This window comes from Ptychodera flava, chromosome 6 (genome assembly GCF_041260155.1).
Source record: "Ptychodera flava strain L36383 chromosome 6, AS_Pfla_20210202, whole genome shotgun sequence".
Classification (NCBI taxonomy): domain Eukaryota; kingdom Metazoa; phylum Hemichordata; class Enteropneusta; family Ptychoderidae; genus Ptychodera; species Ptychodera flava.
Window position 1 is genome coordinate 17,533,150 of NC_091933.1, and position 16,726 is coordinate 17,549,875.

The 16,726-nt window shown below is 35.9% G+C and overlaps 1 protein-coding gene across 3 annotated transcripts in view; it reads right to left on the reverse strand.

Moving 5' to 3' along the window:
- Positions 1-5,529: 5,529 nt before the first annotated feature.
- The window catches only part of LOC139135019 (transient receptor potential cation channel subfamily V member 6-like), a 39,059-nt gene continuing 27,862 nt past the window's right edge, over positions 5,530-16,726 (reverse strand). For all 3 annotated transcript variants that reach the window (XM_070702180.1, XM_070702181.1, XM_070702182.1), the window contains 8 exons: positions 15,846-15,955; positions 15,063-15,166; positions 14,422-14,439; positions 13,638-13,737; positions 12,341-12,402; positions 11,357-11,508; positions 10,220-10,388; positions 5,530-9,362 (listed from right to left, as the gene is read on the reverse strand). In XM_070702180.1, coding sequence (XP_070558281.1) covers positions 9,216-9,362; positions 10,220-10,388; positions 11,357-11,508; positions 12,341-12,402; positions 13,638-13,737; positions 14,422-14,439; positions 15,063-15,166; positions 15,846-15,955 — 862 coding nt within the window. In that variant the 3' untranslated portion in view covers positions 5,530-9,215. The remainder of the gene's footprint in view (positions 9,363-10,219; positions 10,389-11,356; positions 11,509-12,340; positions 12,403-13,637; positions 13,738-14,421; positions 14,440-15,062; positions 15,167-15,845; positions 15,956-16,726) is intronic.

Here is a 16,726-nt window from a genome sequence, read left to right on the forward strand (position 1 = left end):
AAATAAACTGAGAAGTTTTTAAAAACTTACCTGAGGTAAAGGCATAATGCTGTATATAAAGTCTTTGCAGTGGGAAGTAAATTAATTGCGTCGTTCGAACTTATTGTAGACTCCCTAGAATATCGTCAATCAGCACAACAACAAACCTTCGGGGGATTTCGAGTCAAAATTAGAACGATCGTAAAACTTCGGGATGTGAAAAATACGCTCGGGAAATGACATATTTTTATCGATATCTCGCGATCCGCGCGCAGTCGCCAAGTCAAATATCGACCGTTGGCATTAAAAAAATGTGTTTTAAAAATGTTACAAAGTGGGAGTGGTATTTAAAGTTTATTATTTACATTGATAAACGTGACTTTCATAATATTAATTATAATTTATCACCACTTCGCCGTGTTTTGATTATTTTACCATTATTACAGCACGAGTAGAAATTGCTCTGGCATTGAATCAAGCTTTAGTCATCTTTCGATCATTCCGTTGCTACATATACAATAGTTCAAGAATGATTCGGTAACATATCTATCAGGGATAGCGCGGCAGGATGACCTTAAATACGCTGTCGACAGATTTACACGAGTATAAAGTAAAATGCTTCCTTGAAAATTAAGACCTTCGTGACAAGTTTTCTAGGACTTGTGCTTCAAATGATGGGGTCGTCAGAACTCCGCCTGTGCGATCGTGACTTTCTTGATTATAAATGATGAACTTCATGCATGATATCTAGATGCATCACGGCAACATAGCCGCAACACTAAAAAATTGTATGATGTACATTACGTCTGCTTTAACTTTCATCAGTCGCTAATGTACCTCGGATACAGTGTTTACATTGGTCATACGGGTCCCGTACGACTTTGAGCGCACTTCCGACAACCACCCCCCAAGCAGGACAAAAGAAGTAAATCCCCTAATATTTTCCGGTTTGAGTTATGTCAGGAGGAAATGGTACTTTAAATGATGTAACAAATTGACAAAGTAATTATTAGCAAATGACGATTTTTATCTTTTATCTAAAATTTGTACAACTTATTGACAGCAAAGAGACATCGTTATGTAATACATGATTTACTTTTTTACATTTCACTTTCTCATTAAATCAGCTTCAGAATAGATTGCAATTTAGTTTCTCTCAAAATGACAGTGGATGTAAATTCAGCCTTTCCTCTTGGTTTTCGTAAAACGGGAACTCTTTTTCGTTTTGTTATACACATATTGACTGGCCATGAGGGCAACACCATACGTCTGTATCACGAGGGACTGTGTCACCCCCAAAAACAGACTGTTTCCCGAGGCTGAGGTAATCACAAAAATTTGCATTGCTTCCATATGTGGAAAAAATTTGATCCAGGACAGACAAGAGAAAAAAATTACTGTCATACCCATTTCCTCCAGCCCCCTCCCCACACCCCGAAATCAAACGGTCCTCTTACAAGCTATGAAAGAAAGGCACTTCACGTATATGGCTGTTTTCCTATACTTCCCACTGTAATTTTTTCCAAACTCTGTATAAAAAACTAGTGTTACAATATACAGTATTTGATTGATGTTACTATGTCTACCAGGTACTTAGTTATGACACAGACAAGATTTGTTATGACAAATATAAATACCATGTACCTTGAAAGAATTTCCCCATTTGGCATGTGGGTGACTTTTTTTTTCTTATTGCAAGGTCTACTGTAATGCAATACGTTGTCAACAGGAGAAAAAAGAAGGAAACATCAGAATCTTATTTTTGGAATGAATGGAATTGTACTAATTTGACTATTTTTGCCCGTTTGTGTACCCAGTTTTATATAGTAAACACATTATCTGGTCATGAGGGCCAGAGCGCACATTTATTACCCTGAGAGGCCATGCGTTACCAGAAACACAACACCGTTACCCGAGGCCGTAGGATATTGCACAGGGTACCCAGACATCTGGTTGTTGTTGTTTGTATTGTTGTTTATGCTTATTAGGGAGCATTCGTAATTTACGGGGAGAGGAGGGGGGTCGGTGGAACTTGAGCGACAAATGAAATGTAAAAATCGACCCCCTTCCAAATCAAATTTCTAAAATTTGACCCCCAAATTCATCAATTGTAAAATGTGACTCCCCCCCAAAAAACCCCAAACAAACAAAGAACAAATTCATCAGATTTAATTCATTAACCCTTCGCACCCTATGGCGATGTGTTTCTGGTAACGAAAGACCACGAGGCGTAATAACGGGTGCTACAGCCCGAATAAAGACCAGTTGTAGATGTTTTATAACACACCACATGCTCATGCACTATGTCATTGTCATAAATGTACTTTGATAGGCACTGAAAGTGAAACAATACATATTGTGAGAAGTTTTACTGGCCTATATTCTCCACAGCGGGAACAATAGTGCCAATTTCTTCACTAAAAGAAAAACGAATGTCCTTAATAGCATACCGTATTAAACGTCCTTGGTTGCACTTGAATCTTTGTTTTCAATGAGTTTTTTTAAGTTCCTACGTTGTGTATCTTAGGGATGGACCATTAGATCTTGGGAGGGGGGGGTGGTCACAATGAAATTGTGAAAATTTTTTTTTTACTATTGTAAATTTCTGAATTTTTTTTTTCCAATTGAGATTAGCTGTGCAAATTTTTTTTTTCAGAGTAAATTTTCAGATTTATAATTTTTTTTTAGTTCGTCGCTGTCTGAAGATAAAAAGGGCAAAGATGTGGTGCCAAGCACCACAAGCGGCCACGAAGCGGTCACGGGGGGGGGGGGAGGTCAGGAGAGGGGTGTCCCCTTGCTGCTATTGGAGCTTTTGAAATATAGAGATTAAAATGGTGTTATTTGGTGGCACTTGGGGAGTACTTTTGCGGGGGGAGGTCAGGAGGGGGTGTCCCCCTCCTGCCGTTGGAGCTTTTGAAAAATAGAGATTAAAATGGTGTTATTTGGTGGCACTTGGGGAGTATTTTTGCGGGGGGTGGTCAGGAGGGGGTTCCCCCTCCTGCCGGTGGAGCTTTTGAAAAATAGAGATTAAAATGGTGTTATTTGGTGGCACTTGGGGAGTATTTTTGCGGGGGGAGGTCAGGAGGGGGGTGTCCCCCTCCTGCCGTTGGAGCTTTTGAAAAATAGAGATTAAAATGGTGTTATTTGGTGGCACTTGGGGAGTATTTTGTGGGGGGAGGTCAGGAGGGGGGTTGTCCCCCCTCCTGCTGTTGGAGCTTTTGAAAAAAAGAGATAAAATGGTGTTATTTGGTTTACTATTTTGGTTTCCTGGCTTCCCTTTCTACTGCGTGGTGAAATGCCTACATTCACCCCACCAAACATCATGCATATCTCATGATTTACAATTAATTTTGACAAGCTGAGAAGCTAAAATAAGCTAAATAATATAGTTAAAATTGCATATTTGTGTTTTTAGAGCAATTGATGCACTTTTTTGATCAAAACATCTATTTCTCTGTAGCAGCATGTCCAAATTGATTGGATGTGTATAGATGTGTTGAAATTTCAATATTTGTCTGAAAGGGCTTGTCCAATTTCTTTGAAATTTGCTACACAAAAACGATTATTCATGCAGATTTATTCAGTATTTGCTATCGAGAAACTTCCAAAGTTCAACCCTTTTGTGTGTTTTTGTGTTGGGATTTGTTGGATAGATGGCATTCTATGTACGGTAGTGTATTGTTGAATGTTAAAACATGTGTTGCTGTTGTTTTTTGAGGCTGTTTTTTGAGAAAAAAAGAATTGAAAATGCCTTTTTAAAAGCAAAATAACACATAATGACTTGATATGTTGTTTTATCATTATTGACGTGTTTCTACTTGTTCAGCCATTCTTGCATTCATCATTGCAATAAAATGCTGTGAAAAAAATGAAACTGATGTAGCCTGCATCTGTTTACCTTGATCTTAAAAGGCAAATACAACTTTCTGTCTTGACAACCATACCATAGTTTCAATGTTTTACCTAGTGTACCTGCTTGGTTTGTACGCAGGAAACAAGTAGAAAACAGGCTCTATAATTTCATAATTTTCAAGTGATCAGAATACAAAAGTCCTGAAAAGCTAAGATAATCACAACTTCCAGTATAAGGGATACAGTCACTCTAAATGTATAAATTACAATGAAAATGTGCCTGGAGGATGTACTAAAAAATACAGAAAGTTGCTTTCAGTCGGTAAAATCTAAAAAAATTCAAAATTTTAAAGACTTTTGCAGATTTTTTTTTTACGCCTTTGTCTTCTGATTTATTTTTTTTTATTTGCAAACTAGTTTGAAGATTTTTTTTTTCCTAACTTTTTGCTCTGAAAATTTTTTTTTCTGTTTTTGACCACCCCCCTCCCAAGATCTAATGGTCCGTCCCTTACCTGGAAGGGTTTTCTGTGTTTTGCTGAAAATCTTATACTGTTTTAGTCGGCGGCTCCCAGCTCATCCCGGACGCTCACCATGCTCTCCAAGTCCAACCATGCGCCATTGTTTGAAAGCCGCAGGTGACAGTGTACAGTCACGTGACCGGCTTTTCCCTGGGGTGCGTTCGATTATCTTCCTCGAGGCACCCTAGGGCGGCCCGGGGCGACCCAGCTTCTGTTCGATTATCGTGTGACGTCATTGTCGGGGTACCTCGGGGTGGATTTCACCGCCCCTGCTCGTCGAGTCGGGGAAGTGCGGGGCACTGCATAACAAATATGGCGGACGACAAACAGACAACACTAGTGCTCATGGAGAAAAGTCGTATGTATTGGTTGGTACAGTTAATCAAAACAATTGACGTGACATGGTGGAGTTGTTGAAAATGAACAAGCAAAAATATAGCTATTCTGTGGTGAAATCTTTGATTTCCGGGTGTATTGTTGTTGTCGTCTGACATTTTGTTACCCCGGTAACGTTCGATTTTCCCACTTCCCCGGGGAGCCCCACCATAACATCATGACGTCACTTAGGGCTCCCCGAGGATCATAATCGAACGCTTCCCTGGTACAGGATTGGCTCTGACGTCACTTTCTCGAACCAGTAAGGAGTGGTCGTATTTATTTTCTCGTCATGTGATGTGTTGCAGCAAATTGGGACAAGGAATGAGCATGTGGCGTGTCATAAATTATAAGCTATGGGTTGTTTATCGGTGTATGGTTGCTGTGATGAATTCCAATACTATTATAAAACCCAAGAGCTTTTTTTCTAAGGAAAGCTATAACTCAGTCTTAACTCGTGTTGCATGAGAGGATGTTCTTCACAAAGAATGTCTGATATTTTGTCGTTTGGTAACAAAAATTCATCGTTATGCCTCCTTCTACCACATTTGAAATGAATACAGTAGTTCTGTCTGAGATTTGTGATAATAATCGTGAAAGAAAACAGATGATTCTTAAGGAGTTGGTTTGTAAAAAGTTAAGACTGCAAGGTAAAGACAAAGATTGTAATACTGGTGCAATAACATCTCACTCACTGCAAGACACCAATTCTTTCGAAGTGATGAGCTTTTGTTCAGTGGGGAGGAGGGAGGGAGGTTGAGGAGCTTGTAATGTATGAAGAAGCATTCATTTGTTGAACTTGTGATCCATCTGAGAAGGCTTTAATGACATAAGTGATAGCGGTTTTACTAACAACATCATATAACTATGATATTAAATATACACAGCCACTTTTAAATATATTTTACTTACTAACAAATACTGAACCATGTACAAATATGTGAATATGTTACAATATCTGTCACTCTGTGATACCATACAATGTGGGTAAATATGTTACAATATATGTCACTGTACAGTACCATCTTGCAATATTATGATGTGCATGTTAAAATACTTCTCACTGTAAAATAGTATGCTAAAAATATGTACAATCTATCAGAGAAGTTATCATTGTTTAAGACAGAAATGAAATAAGGCCACAAAAATTATTTTTTATAATGTGAACTTTTCATACTTGCATTATTCCATACGAGGATGTAAACTTATAAAGACACTGTGTACCGTTAGTCAACATCTCCCGCTTCATAAAAATATATCATCTTACATAGACTAAACAAGGACCCTGTCAGGATACTCTGCTACAAATTATCTTCTGTATATCGTGGAGGATGACAAAAGGTGACTTAAGGTATATTTTGAAAACACATTTGGGACACATGGTCGGGCAACATTCTGGTTTAGGTAAATGCTGCCAAAACAGCTGAAAAGAAGTTTCATGAAAGAAAGGGAAGGTTTTGAAATAAATACTCTGTGATCCACCTGAGAAACACTTAGTTGTTCCAGGAACATCATCAACTACATACTAACTTGACATGAAGCAGATTACTTTACAAAAATACTGACCAAGCCAACCAGTAAAATCTGAGGGAGGAATTCACACACTGGATCAAAATAACAAGCTGCTGAAACACAGATCAAATTGGAAAAATTCACTAATCTTGACAGATAGGGGAAAAAAATCAAGACTTACAAGTTGAAGCTTGATGGGGATTCTGTTTGTTTCGGGTGTAATTTATTGCTTTACACAATCAGCATTTCCATATGCAACACGCATTGTAAATAAAGGTGGTAAAATTATGTCAGCTGTTATTTAAGATGAGAATATTAGGGGAAAAATTGAACTATATGGTTCAACCATGCTATCTAGTCGACAAAATAAAAATGTTGCTTGATTTATATTGAACAAACCATAATCAAACACCTCCAGCGAGTGGATATCCCTTCTGTAAATATGTACAACTTAAAACGTATCTCAGTAGGACTGAAGAAACATTAAAAAGCAATGAAGCAATTCTTCTGCTTATGATCTTCCGTATCATAATGTGAAATCATAGACAGTTCCCCGATCAACTATCTATGGTGAAATGAATACACATAGGAATGTACATAACTTTTGACAGTTGACCACTTATGCAGTTTCCAGCTCTTGTTCGTCAGCAAAAAACTTTTGATAAATGATCACAAAGATTTTGGAGACAGTATAAGCCACCCTATTAAGTGTTATCAGGTGTGGAATTAAAACTTGATGAAAATTCTGTAAATGCTCAACATTTTCCACAAAATGATAATAACCCATATACACTGTCTTAAAAAAATACTGAGAAAATATATTGCAATAAAAAAAATAATGTTTGGTGCGCTACGTATAACTTGATATTGACTTCATGACACTTTCTGGATAAATAAGCAATCTACAAATATGTGACAAAATATATATGAATATCGCATAATTAAAAAATGTCACTAAAATATTACATTTTTGTTGTTCTGAGTAGGGGGTTATATCTTGGCTGGTTTAATGTGTGATTTTGAAGATGTTTTATGAATAACCTGGTGCACCATATGCACCCTGTGGAAACACCTGTAAACGCCAAGCTGTTGTAAGGATTGGTTGAACATATCACAAGAAAATCAGCAGTAAATCCATATTACAGAATTACTTGAAATTGCTCCTGATTTTCAATTCCAATCATTTCAGCATAGCATATGGCCATGGGATATTGCAGAAAATTGCAATTTTGCGAATAATTGGTGATTAACAGAATAAAAGATTTAATTTGTGATGACTGATTTGACATACGGACTTTGAAACATTCAAAACACTTCTGCACAATAGATGATACGCACAAGGAAAAGTTTTGGTTCTGTACACAATGAATGAAGATATAAACATCATGATATGTTGATCGAGTTCAAGTGGGAAATGTCACAAAACAACATGAAATATACCCTGATATCATATTTATCTTAAGTTTCAATCATTTGGCAGAAAATAATAACTTTTGCTCATCCTATGTCTTTACATTAATGACATGTTTTTTATGTTCTTTTGTTGAAGCTCACATGATCTAACAAATGACGTGAAAAAGCCAAATTAAAAATGTTTTAACATGGTAATTTTTGACGTCTGGTATGATGGATGTGATAACCCTGTTCAGAAATGTACATTGTAAGCATGTAATCCTACAGGTAATAAATGTCACATATTCTGCCAATGCAATACACACCAAGTTTATTAAGTAAACATGAAAAAAAGCTGACGTAGCTACTCTAGATAGGGGCACACGAGGATGAGAAACAAACCTTTTACTTTTGTGCACAACAACAGTCACATCTCCACAATGTTCTATTAATCACAAGATACACCCTTACGAATTCAAATAGTTCCCCTTCCGTTGCATGTCATACTTTATGCCATTTACTAATTTTCATCGATCTGTCACTTCTTCACTCACTTTAAAATTCACCATTTTTGTATATTTTACTGGTCACATTTTGAATTGTCCTCTTGGCCTCAAAGTTTCGATAGAGCAAATGGAGGCTTTCCTGGTTGCTTAAGCAAATAATGATATCACAAGATGGTAAACGAGGATGTGATTTCACCAACAAACAAATTTTTGGTTGAAATTAATGGAATTCAAAGCATTTATAATAGCTGCTCTATTTCTGAAACCTATCTAACTGAATTTGCAATGAGAGTAATTGTTGTACCTGGCTAGAAAGAGTGGTCAACTTGCGGAGTTCACAAATAGGAAACCTAAAACCCATGTACACAATACCTAAAACCCAATGTTATGTACACAATAAGAACACACTAAGAGTCTGACCTGTATGTTATAAGATTTCGTTTCAGGTAGAATGTGCCTCGGGGACAGATATTCAGACTCTCAAATTTCTACAATTCATTTCTGATCTACCACTTGTAGGGACTCATTTTAAAGCTCTTTGAGAAAGAAAATCTTTCACTGTTTTAGTTTTTTGAAAATACCAAATTTAATTTTTCCCCCGTAGAGTTAACACAGGGATAGCGAACATTTTGAATTTCAAATATCACAAAATGTTGGGCAATTTGTTTTATTAGTTTCAAACTTTGCACAGTGACCCCAAATTTTTATTGTTGATTTGGTAAGAGATGGTTAAAGTTTCATTTAGGAAAGTTTGAGCAAAAGTTTAAGTCTTTCACTTTCGAGGCACATACTACCTTAGGGTCTTCTTTCCTCTTAAGTGTTTGAACAGTGAATATCGTACAAAAATATACAAAAAGTTTGTCAAGTTTGGTTAGGACGGACAACTTTGGATGGAATCAGGGCAAATTTTTTTCTCTCCAGTTTTCCATGTTTTTGATGTTCCAATGTGTCTCGCTCCGAATATAGGGAGATTATCTCTCCTGTTTACCACAGGTGAAGTATTTTTGCTGAGTCAGCTCAGCTGATATCCATAACCTCAGAGAATACAATATTCTGCTGATGACATGGCCATGAGTGACCATTATGCCAAGAAGCCATTTCTGCTGCCACGTACAACCGCAGATCCTGGTCTGGAGCTGAGAGGGGTTCGGGATTTCTTGACACGTGCTGCCTTGGATCCCTTCTTGCCTTGTTCAGCCAACCTGTGTCTTGCATTTCTGCTGATCACCTGGTAGGGGAAAACAGCATAGTAAAATACATGTATACATATACGATGAGTGACATCACCAAAATGGCCAATCTCAATTTGTGAAGATAGAGTGAGATGCATATGTACATAAATTTGCATAATTGTAAACACAAATATTTACATAAATTTGCATAATTTTAAACACAAACACAAACGATAACATTACTAGTTATACAACAGTTCATGATGCAATGTACTCTTTACATTTGAACATCCACAGTGCATTATTTTTATTATCAGCTTAAATGTAGCTACATACCTTTTAGACACTTTCAGATTTTTATTTTTTTCTCAATTGAACACGTCCCAAACCCCAATAAAGTATACATTTTCTGAAAGCCCTGATATAGAGCTATCCGACCAAGCACAGTACACGGTCATTATTTGCATAAGAGTCACGTGACAAGCGTTTTACTGAACCTTCCAAAAACCGGTTTTTCCCGCCTTATGCAAACACGCTGCAAGATTTCCGGTTGGAATTTCTTCATTGACAAGCCTTGACAATATCCTTCAAAACCGTGTCTGGGATTTTCTTTATATGCCTTTGTTTTTTTAATGCGCTCTTAAAGGTGTTAGATGAAGGTGCTTTTCAAGGAATTTTAATTATCACGCCATATCATTTGAATGGAACCTCCGGGAAAAAATCGCAGACACGGTTTTAGAGAATATTGTCAAGGCTTGTACAAATGTAGATATCACTGATACACCTTCAAAATATGTTGATATCCTCATACTATCGATTGAATCAGGAGCAAAATTTTCAATCTTGGTGTCTCTCATAATGGCAAAAAAATTCAATTAGGAAATGGTAAACATTTACAAAAAAAAAGTGTTACCTTCCAATCCTGGAGATGGAGTCTTTCCAAGGTTGATGAGCTTTCAGACTTTTTCTGTGTAGAATGTTCTTTGGAGGTTGGTTTGACAATCATCAAACAGGCACAGCACTCCCCTTCTTCAGTACTGCTGCTGTCGTTCAGTACCTCGTCTATGGAAGCGTACGACTTCCTATAGTGAAACATTTGCATCATACCAATGTGTTATTTTGCTGATCAACTGATTTGTTATTGAAATATGCAATAGAGTGTTTAGGCATCGTATGGCCTCAGCAACAACTGATATGATGCAATGTATGTGATAAAAGTCAAAGGTAATAGCAAACTGTGGACAAGGCCACACTGGGAACACAACCAAAGTTTGACAGTCTTTTGCTTGATCTCTCATGACTCTTCTTCAAAAATTGTACTGCATATGTTTCACACACTGACATCAATAGGGTCATACCATATTGGGTTGTGGAAGGGGCGCATGCATTCGATCCCAATGACAACAAATCTCAACTTTTGCCTCATCAGTTATTCCTCATGTTTATGCAATGAGCAAAATTTTTACAATCGATATCATGTACTTTTGAAACTAATTTTCTATTGTCATACAAATTGATACAAATTGTAAAAATACAAAATGAATGTACTGTCGTGTTTTCTCTTCCTAAGATTTATTCCTGTCAAGGATTAACAAAATTTCATACTTTATTAGACTTCACAGCTGATAAAATGCGTTTCACCAAAATGTCTCATGATGTCATGAAGGACTGAAATCTTTAAGTACTGACATCAACTGGCAAAGTGATAATATGTAATGATTCTTTCAGATCATCTGAGAGATCTATATGCACAGAGGAATGGTTTTCAGAATTTTGTAAATCAGAAATGAGTCGAGAACCTTTGTATTCTTCTGGATTTACAGAAGTTAGAGAGGGCACAGATTTGAAAAAATTTCCCCTTTTCACATAAGCATTGTTTAAATTTATTTGTTCACTGGTAAGTATGTACATGATTTTTAATAACATTATTCCACACCAGCTATGTTGTACTCAAACTGTGAAAATTGCTGGCATTGTCCCTCCAATTGTCAAGATACTTTTCTGAACAGGACTGGGCAGAGCTGTAAATATGGTTATCTTATAAAATTACCTGGTATATTCTGAATTTGCTTCAGACATATTATCTCCAGGTTGTGTTGTCTGACGATTGGGTTTCGTGCCAGCTATTGAGTAACCTTGTTGGTATCTGCGTAATTCAGCTTTGCTGCATGAACGCTCCAAAACCATAATTATTTTGGCCCACTGTCAGATCAAAGAAACATAATTATGTAAGAATTAGGTGACATTATGCTCCCACATCCAAAATAACTATGATTATGATAAGCTGAAAAAGTTTGCCTATAGATATATCAGGGGGCTGCCAATCACAACCAGTCTATTTCAAGAAAGATGTTTTCTGCGTTTTTAGGTGTAAATACAGTATTTCAAAGAATTTTGGCCAAAAATGAATTTTTAGAGGGGAAAGTACAAGCTATTTATCAACTGCCCTCCAACCATGATTTTAAAAAGCTTCCCCTCCCATCCCATCATTTACCTCTCTCCCCTAGCTCCCAAAAAACCAAATTCCCCAGTGACCCCCACCACAAGAACTCCCCACTCCCCTTTCATCGACATATGATTTTGTCTTCCCACTTAAGTGTGCTAATTTTCATGATTGTCGGGACTTCTTTTTAATTTCGACTGAAAAATCACAATAAACTTTGACTGATGATACAATTTCATGAGAGCACTTTTGCTAGCTTGAACAAGTTGATGAAGTGTTGTTTTACTGTTACTGAAACACGCAAAACATTTTCTAAATTTGGCAATTTTTTTTGTAACAAAGTCGATAAATTTGCTTAACATTTGAAAAATTGAGATATATAACGTAAAATGACACAATACTATTACGTGACATGTTTTTGTGGCACTGATCAGAATGACAACAGAGATGCAATATCCACAATACTAAATCAAAAGCAGCACATGTCACATGAATATATAAATATATACACGTACGTAGGCCAGGCATTAACTTATTTCTGCATGCAATCAAATGAGACGCATTTACAGAAATGCTGTATCTGTTCATTACCTGTCTCTGCCACTCCCTCCTGGCTTTGAGCTTGATTATCTGGTAAGTGTTGGACATCATGGCTGCGTAATTACGTAAAAGATAAAATAAAAGGTAAAATGACAATTAAAATCCCGTAAGGTGTACAAATGTGGTATGCCTTAAAAGTGAAAGATGTAAAGTTTTTTGCTCAAACTTCCCTCGATGAAACTATTAACCATTTTCTCATCAAATCAAGAATAAATATCAGTGGTCACCATGAAACTTTGTCACTAGAGAAACAAATTATCTGACATTTATTTGAAATTCAAAAGGGCTGCCATCCCTGTGTTAACTCTATGAGAAAAAATAAAATTGTCAATTTTCAAAAAGCTAAGGTAGTGAAATTTTTCTTACTCCAAGAGCTTTAAAACGAGCCACCACAGTGATAGATCAGAAAAGAATTGTGAAAATTTAAGAGTACAAATATCTGTCCCCGAGGCGCATTTTACCTTAATAGTTAACTGTAATGTTGATTATATTGCATTTTGCTTATCACATACAATCATGTAAGACATGGTCATTCAAAATTCAGTTTGCATTTTTGGAACTTCTAGATTAACTCTCTAAATTCATGCAGACCAGCAACATATTCTTTGTCACACAAGTACATACACTGTAATACTGTATCCAGTGGACTATTGGCAGTGGAGTTACCAATCATTCAATGGTCAGAGTGCCCTGCCCCCCTCTCCCCCTCCAGAAAGAAAGAGACAGAGAAAGAAAGAAAGAATGAAAGAAAGAAAAAGAAAGAAAAATGGAAAAGCATATACCAAAAGTAAATTTGCTAGCAATTGACATTACAAATTCACTTTTATATGAATGGTTTTGTGAAACCTGTGTTAAATATACAAACAACTGATACAATCTGTGGAGTACAATGTTTGGAACAACTGAAAGAGGTGTATCATTACTATATTTAAATTTCTAAAATTTTCACCAAACACCAGTCACTGAATGACATAAAGACAGGATGTGACTGCATCTTGAAGTACTTGAACATAATAATTTGTCTCATAATAATTTGATATCCCTTATGTAAAAAACTGGAAAAGTTTCAATTGGTGCACTTCTCATTGCCCTTTTTTTTGTAATGTTACTTTTCAGCATCCTGCAGTCTGCCCATATTAAGAAACCCTATGAAAGTTATGCTGAATCCACAACATGCAACCTTGCTTTGTGAGAGGGAAATCTGGCATGAAAAAAACCACTGATTGAAACACTGAGGTGACAGAGATTCAACCGGTTAGGAGAGCACGCCCTCTAGAGTCCAACTTACCAATTAACATGTTCAGGAGTAAAATTGGAACCAGGATCATGAACAAACACAGTAACAGCTTAGAAAGAGCAGGTATTCTACTCTTATCAATTTCATCATCCTGAAAAGTTAAAGAATACATAATTTGTCAGTCTGGTATGTTTTTGGAGACTGGAAAGGCTCTAATTTTATATGCATACACATACTGTACAGTTACCATTTGAGTGCTGTAATTTTTCTAACCAAAATTTGAGTGCAACATTTGACCAATTTTCATGAATTTTTCTGTAATTTTTTTGATGTTGGACCAAACAGACAAAAAATTTCATTGGCTACAGTTTTTTGTAAAAATTTGGGCAAAAGTCTGAAAAAAAATTGACAGGGGTACATTTTATAAAGGCGACAAAAATTGACTTTGATGCTCAATTAATGATAAATTATTCAATGTTAAGATGTCATATCCGTATGCATACTTAAAAGTACAGACAGAATTCTTCAAATCAATCAATCCTCAAAGGAAAGTGAACACACAGGTGGAATCATTCAGAAATGAAAAACCCTACGATCAGCTTGAAATCTTATCAAGTCGAATGGACAGGCAATGAGTTCCAAGCACTTGTTTAATGTAGGAACTTATGTAATACAGGAATGCTTGTTGATTTCAGCGAGAACATTCTGGCGACAAGAAGGTGCCACTGGTTAGTTGTGTCAAAAACAATTGAAAGCATGCAATTTTTTCCGTATGGTAAACATGCACTAAACAAGAGTTTAAATCATTCATTTACTATGACATAGATGTACTCACCCCTCCACTAATTAATGCCTGAAATAAAGCATAGAAATCACATGGATTAATATCAGCAGTATTAACAATCATCTCTCAATAAATGAAAGGCTATTTTTGGATTAGAGTCTAGGGTAAGCAATCATATATATATACGTATATACATTTTTGTAGATATATATATATATATATATATATATATATATATATATATATATATATATATATATATATATATATATATATATATATATATATATATATATGTGTGTAATAAACTTTGGGAATATTATCACTTTAGGACTGGTTCTATTTCTCATACACTAAGTCTGTAGCATTTATCAAAAATTAAAGTAAGAAAAAAATCACTCCATTTCAAATTTGCAAATTTTCTTCAATATTTCCAGCATGGCAAGAATCTGATTCATTATTATTGGATGAATAAAGATTAATAATACTGATAATAACACAGCTGTAATAAGTTGATGATCGTATTTTGAATATTTTTTCAGTTATTCTTACTAGTGAATGTTTTTGCTATGTGTTGCAGTTTTTATATGAAAATTCATGTTGTGGGTCCTGGCAGACAAATCAGTGAACTCACTAAAATGAATATGCGGGGCTAATATCAAGGTATTATGCATGCTCATCCTAAAACTTACTTCAAATTCACCGAATGTCATGTGATAGAGACTCATCCACGTGCCGTACGGTGTATCAAAAGTCTCAACTTCATCATCAATACCCTTGAATGGGTAATAAAATGCTGCAATGAAAAACAGATAATCGATAGACTAGACTGGCTTTCACGGATGATCCTCAAGATTTGTATAATACTAGAGTGGACAAACATGTACTACTATACTTATTTACCATACAGTAGCCAAAATTCAGCTTCTGTCCTATTCATCCTGCCTGTACATGTATGTGTCATACATTGTCATCCATACGTAATTAACATTACTCTCTTGTCAATTTGAACATACTGATGTACATACCTATCTAGATTAATACCACATAGAATATGGGTTGATAAACACCCACTGCTTGCAAGAATTAACACACATGTATGGTTGCCCACCTGATCAAGGTGACCTTCTGAATGATACAGAATCATGATGTGCTCCAATGTCTACGTCAAATCAATTTGTAAATATTTCCGACGGTCGAAGGTCATTAGGTTAGGTATGATAAATTGTAATCAATCTTATTGATTCACTGTGAATAATTGTATTTTAATGACTATAGTATTGCAACATTCCTAGCTGACATTTACGAAGAATTACAGTTCACAGATCGGCCTTGTAGACACTATTGTTTGTAAACGAGTGAAATTTCCCACAATGGGATATTTTCTCCTCAACATCTGCATCATCGTATTTTCCAGGACTAACAAAGACTACAGTGTCAGTCAGGAAATTCACACACTATCAGATTCTACATACCGGGAGAGAAGGCGGAGAGTATTGTCACCCATATGATACTGAATGGAAATAAATCTCCAACCGTCATCTTGTAAATCATGGTCACGAACGGCCCAAGTGACTCCAGACCCCTGAAAAATAAATGATAAAACACTTTTTTTCAATCACTTAATTTCTAACATAGTAACAGTCATGATGACCATGTTAGGCAGGCCTGACTGTTTGCTTTGTGAAATAACTTTTGACTCTAAGGAAGCATGCAAATCTATGAGTACGAGAATTCTGCCTTGTGTTGAATAAAAAAATATCATTGCTTAAAGGGCAACTCGCATGTCTACAATTGTTTACCTATAGCAGTTTCTGATAACCTAAAATTGTAATTTCAAATAGAAACATCGTAGTAATGTATTGAGAATTGTGAAATATTGGAATTTTTCCAAGCGAATCAACAAATATGAGTCATGCCTAAACTTGAATTTTCAATCCCAAGATCTCTCAAGATCAAAAGTTCAAGTTTAGACATGATACTTTTCCAACGCAGATGAATTTCTATACAAGTCATATTTGATGATCTTGTTATTTAGTCATATAGTGTACACAGAGTACATGCAGCACCCATCTACTTCTCCTACATATCTATGGATTCTATTGCACATAAGAACGTCACATAAAAATACAAGTAAATTAGCCATTCTGAAATTATAATCCCTTCTTCTTAATACGTCCATGGTTGATTACACAAGTGTGATATTATACCATAGACCCCTGGTCTTTGCATATTATACTCACTTTCACCACCTTGCTGGCCAAAACATCCCTTGGGTCTAATTATACATACATGCATTTAAGTACCAGTACTTGTTGAAAGTGTCAACTTACAAGTCTGATTAAAGATCAAGAGA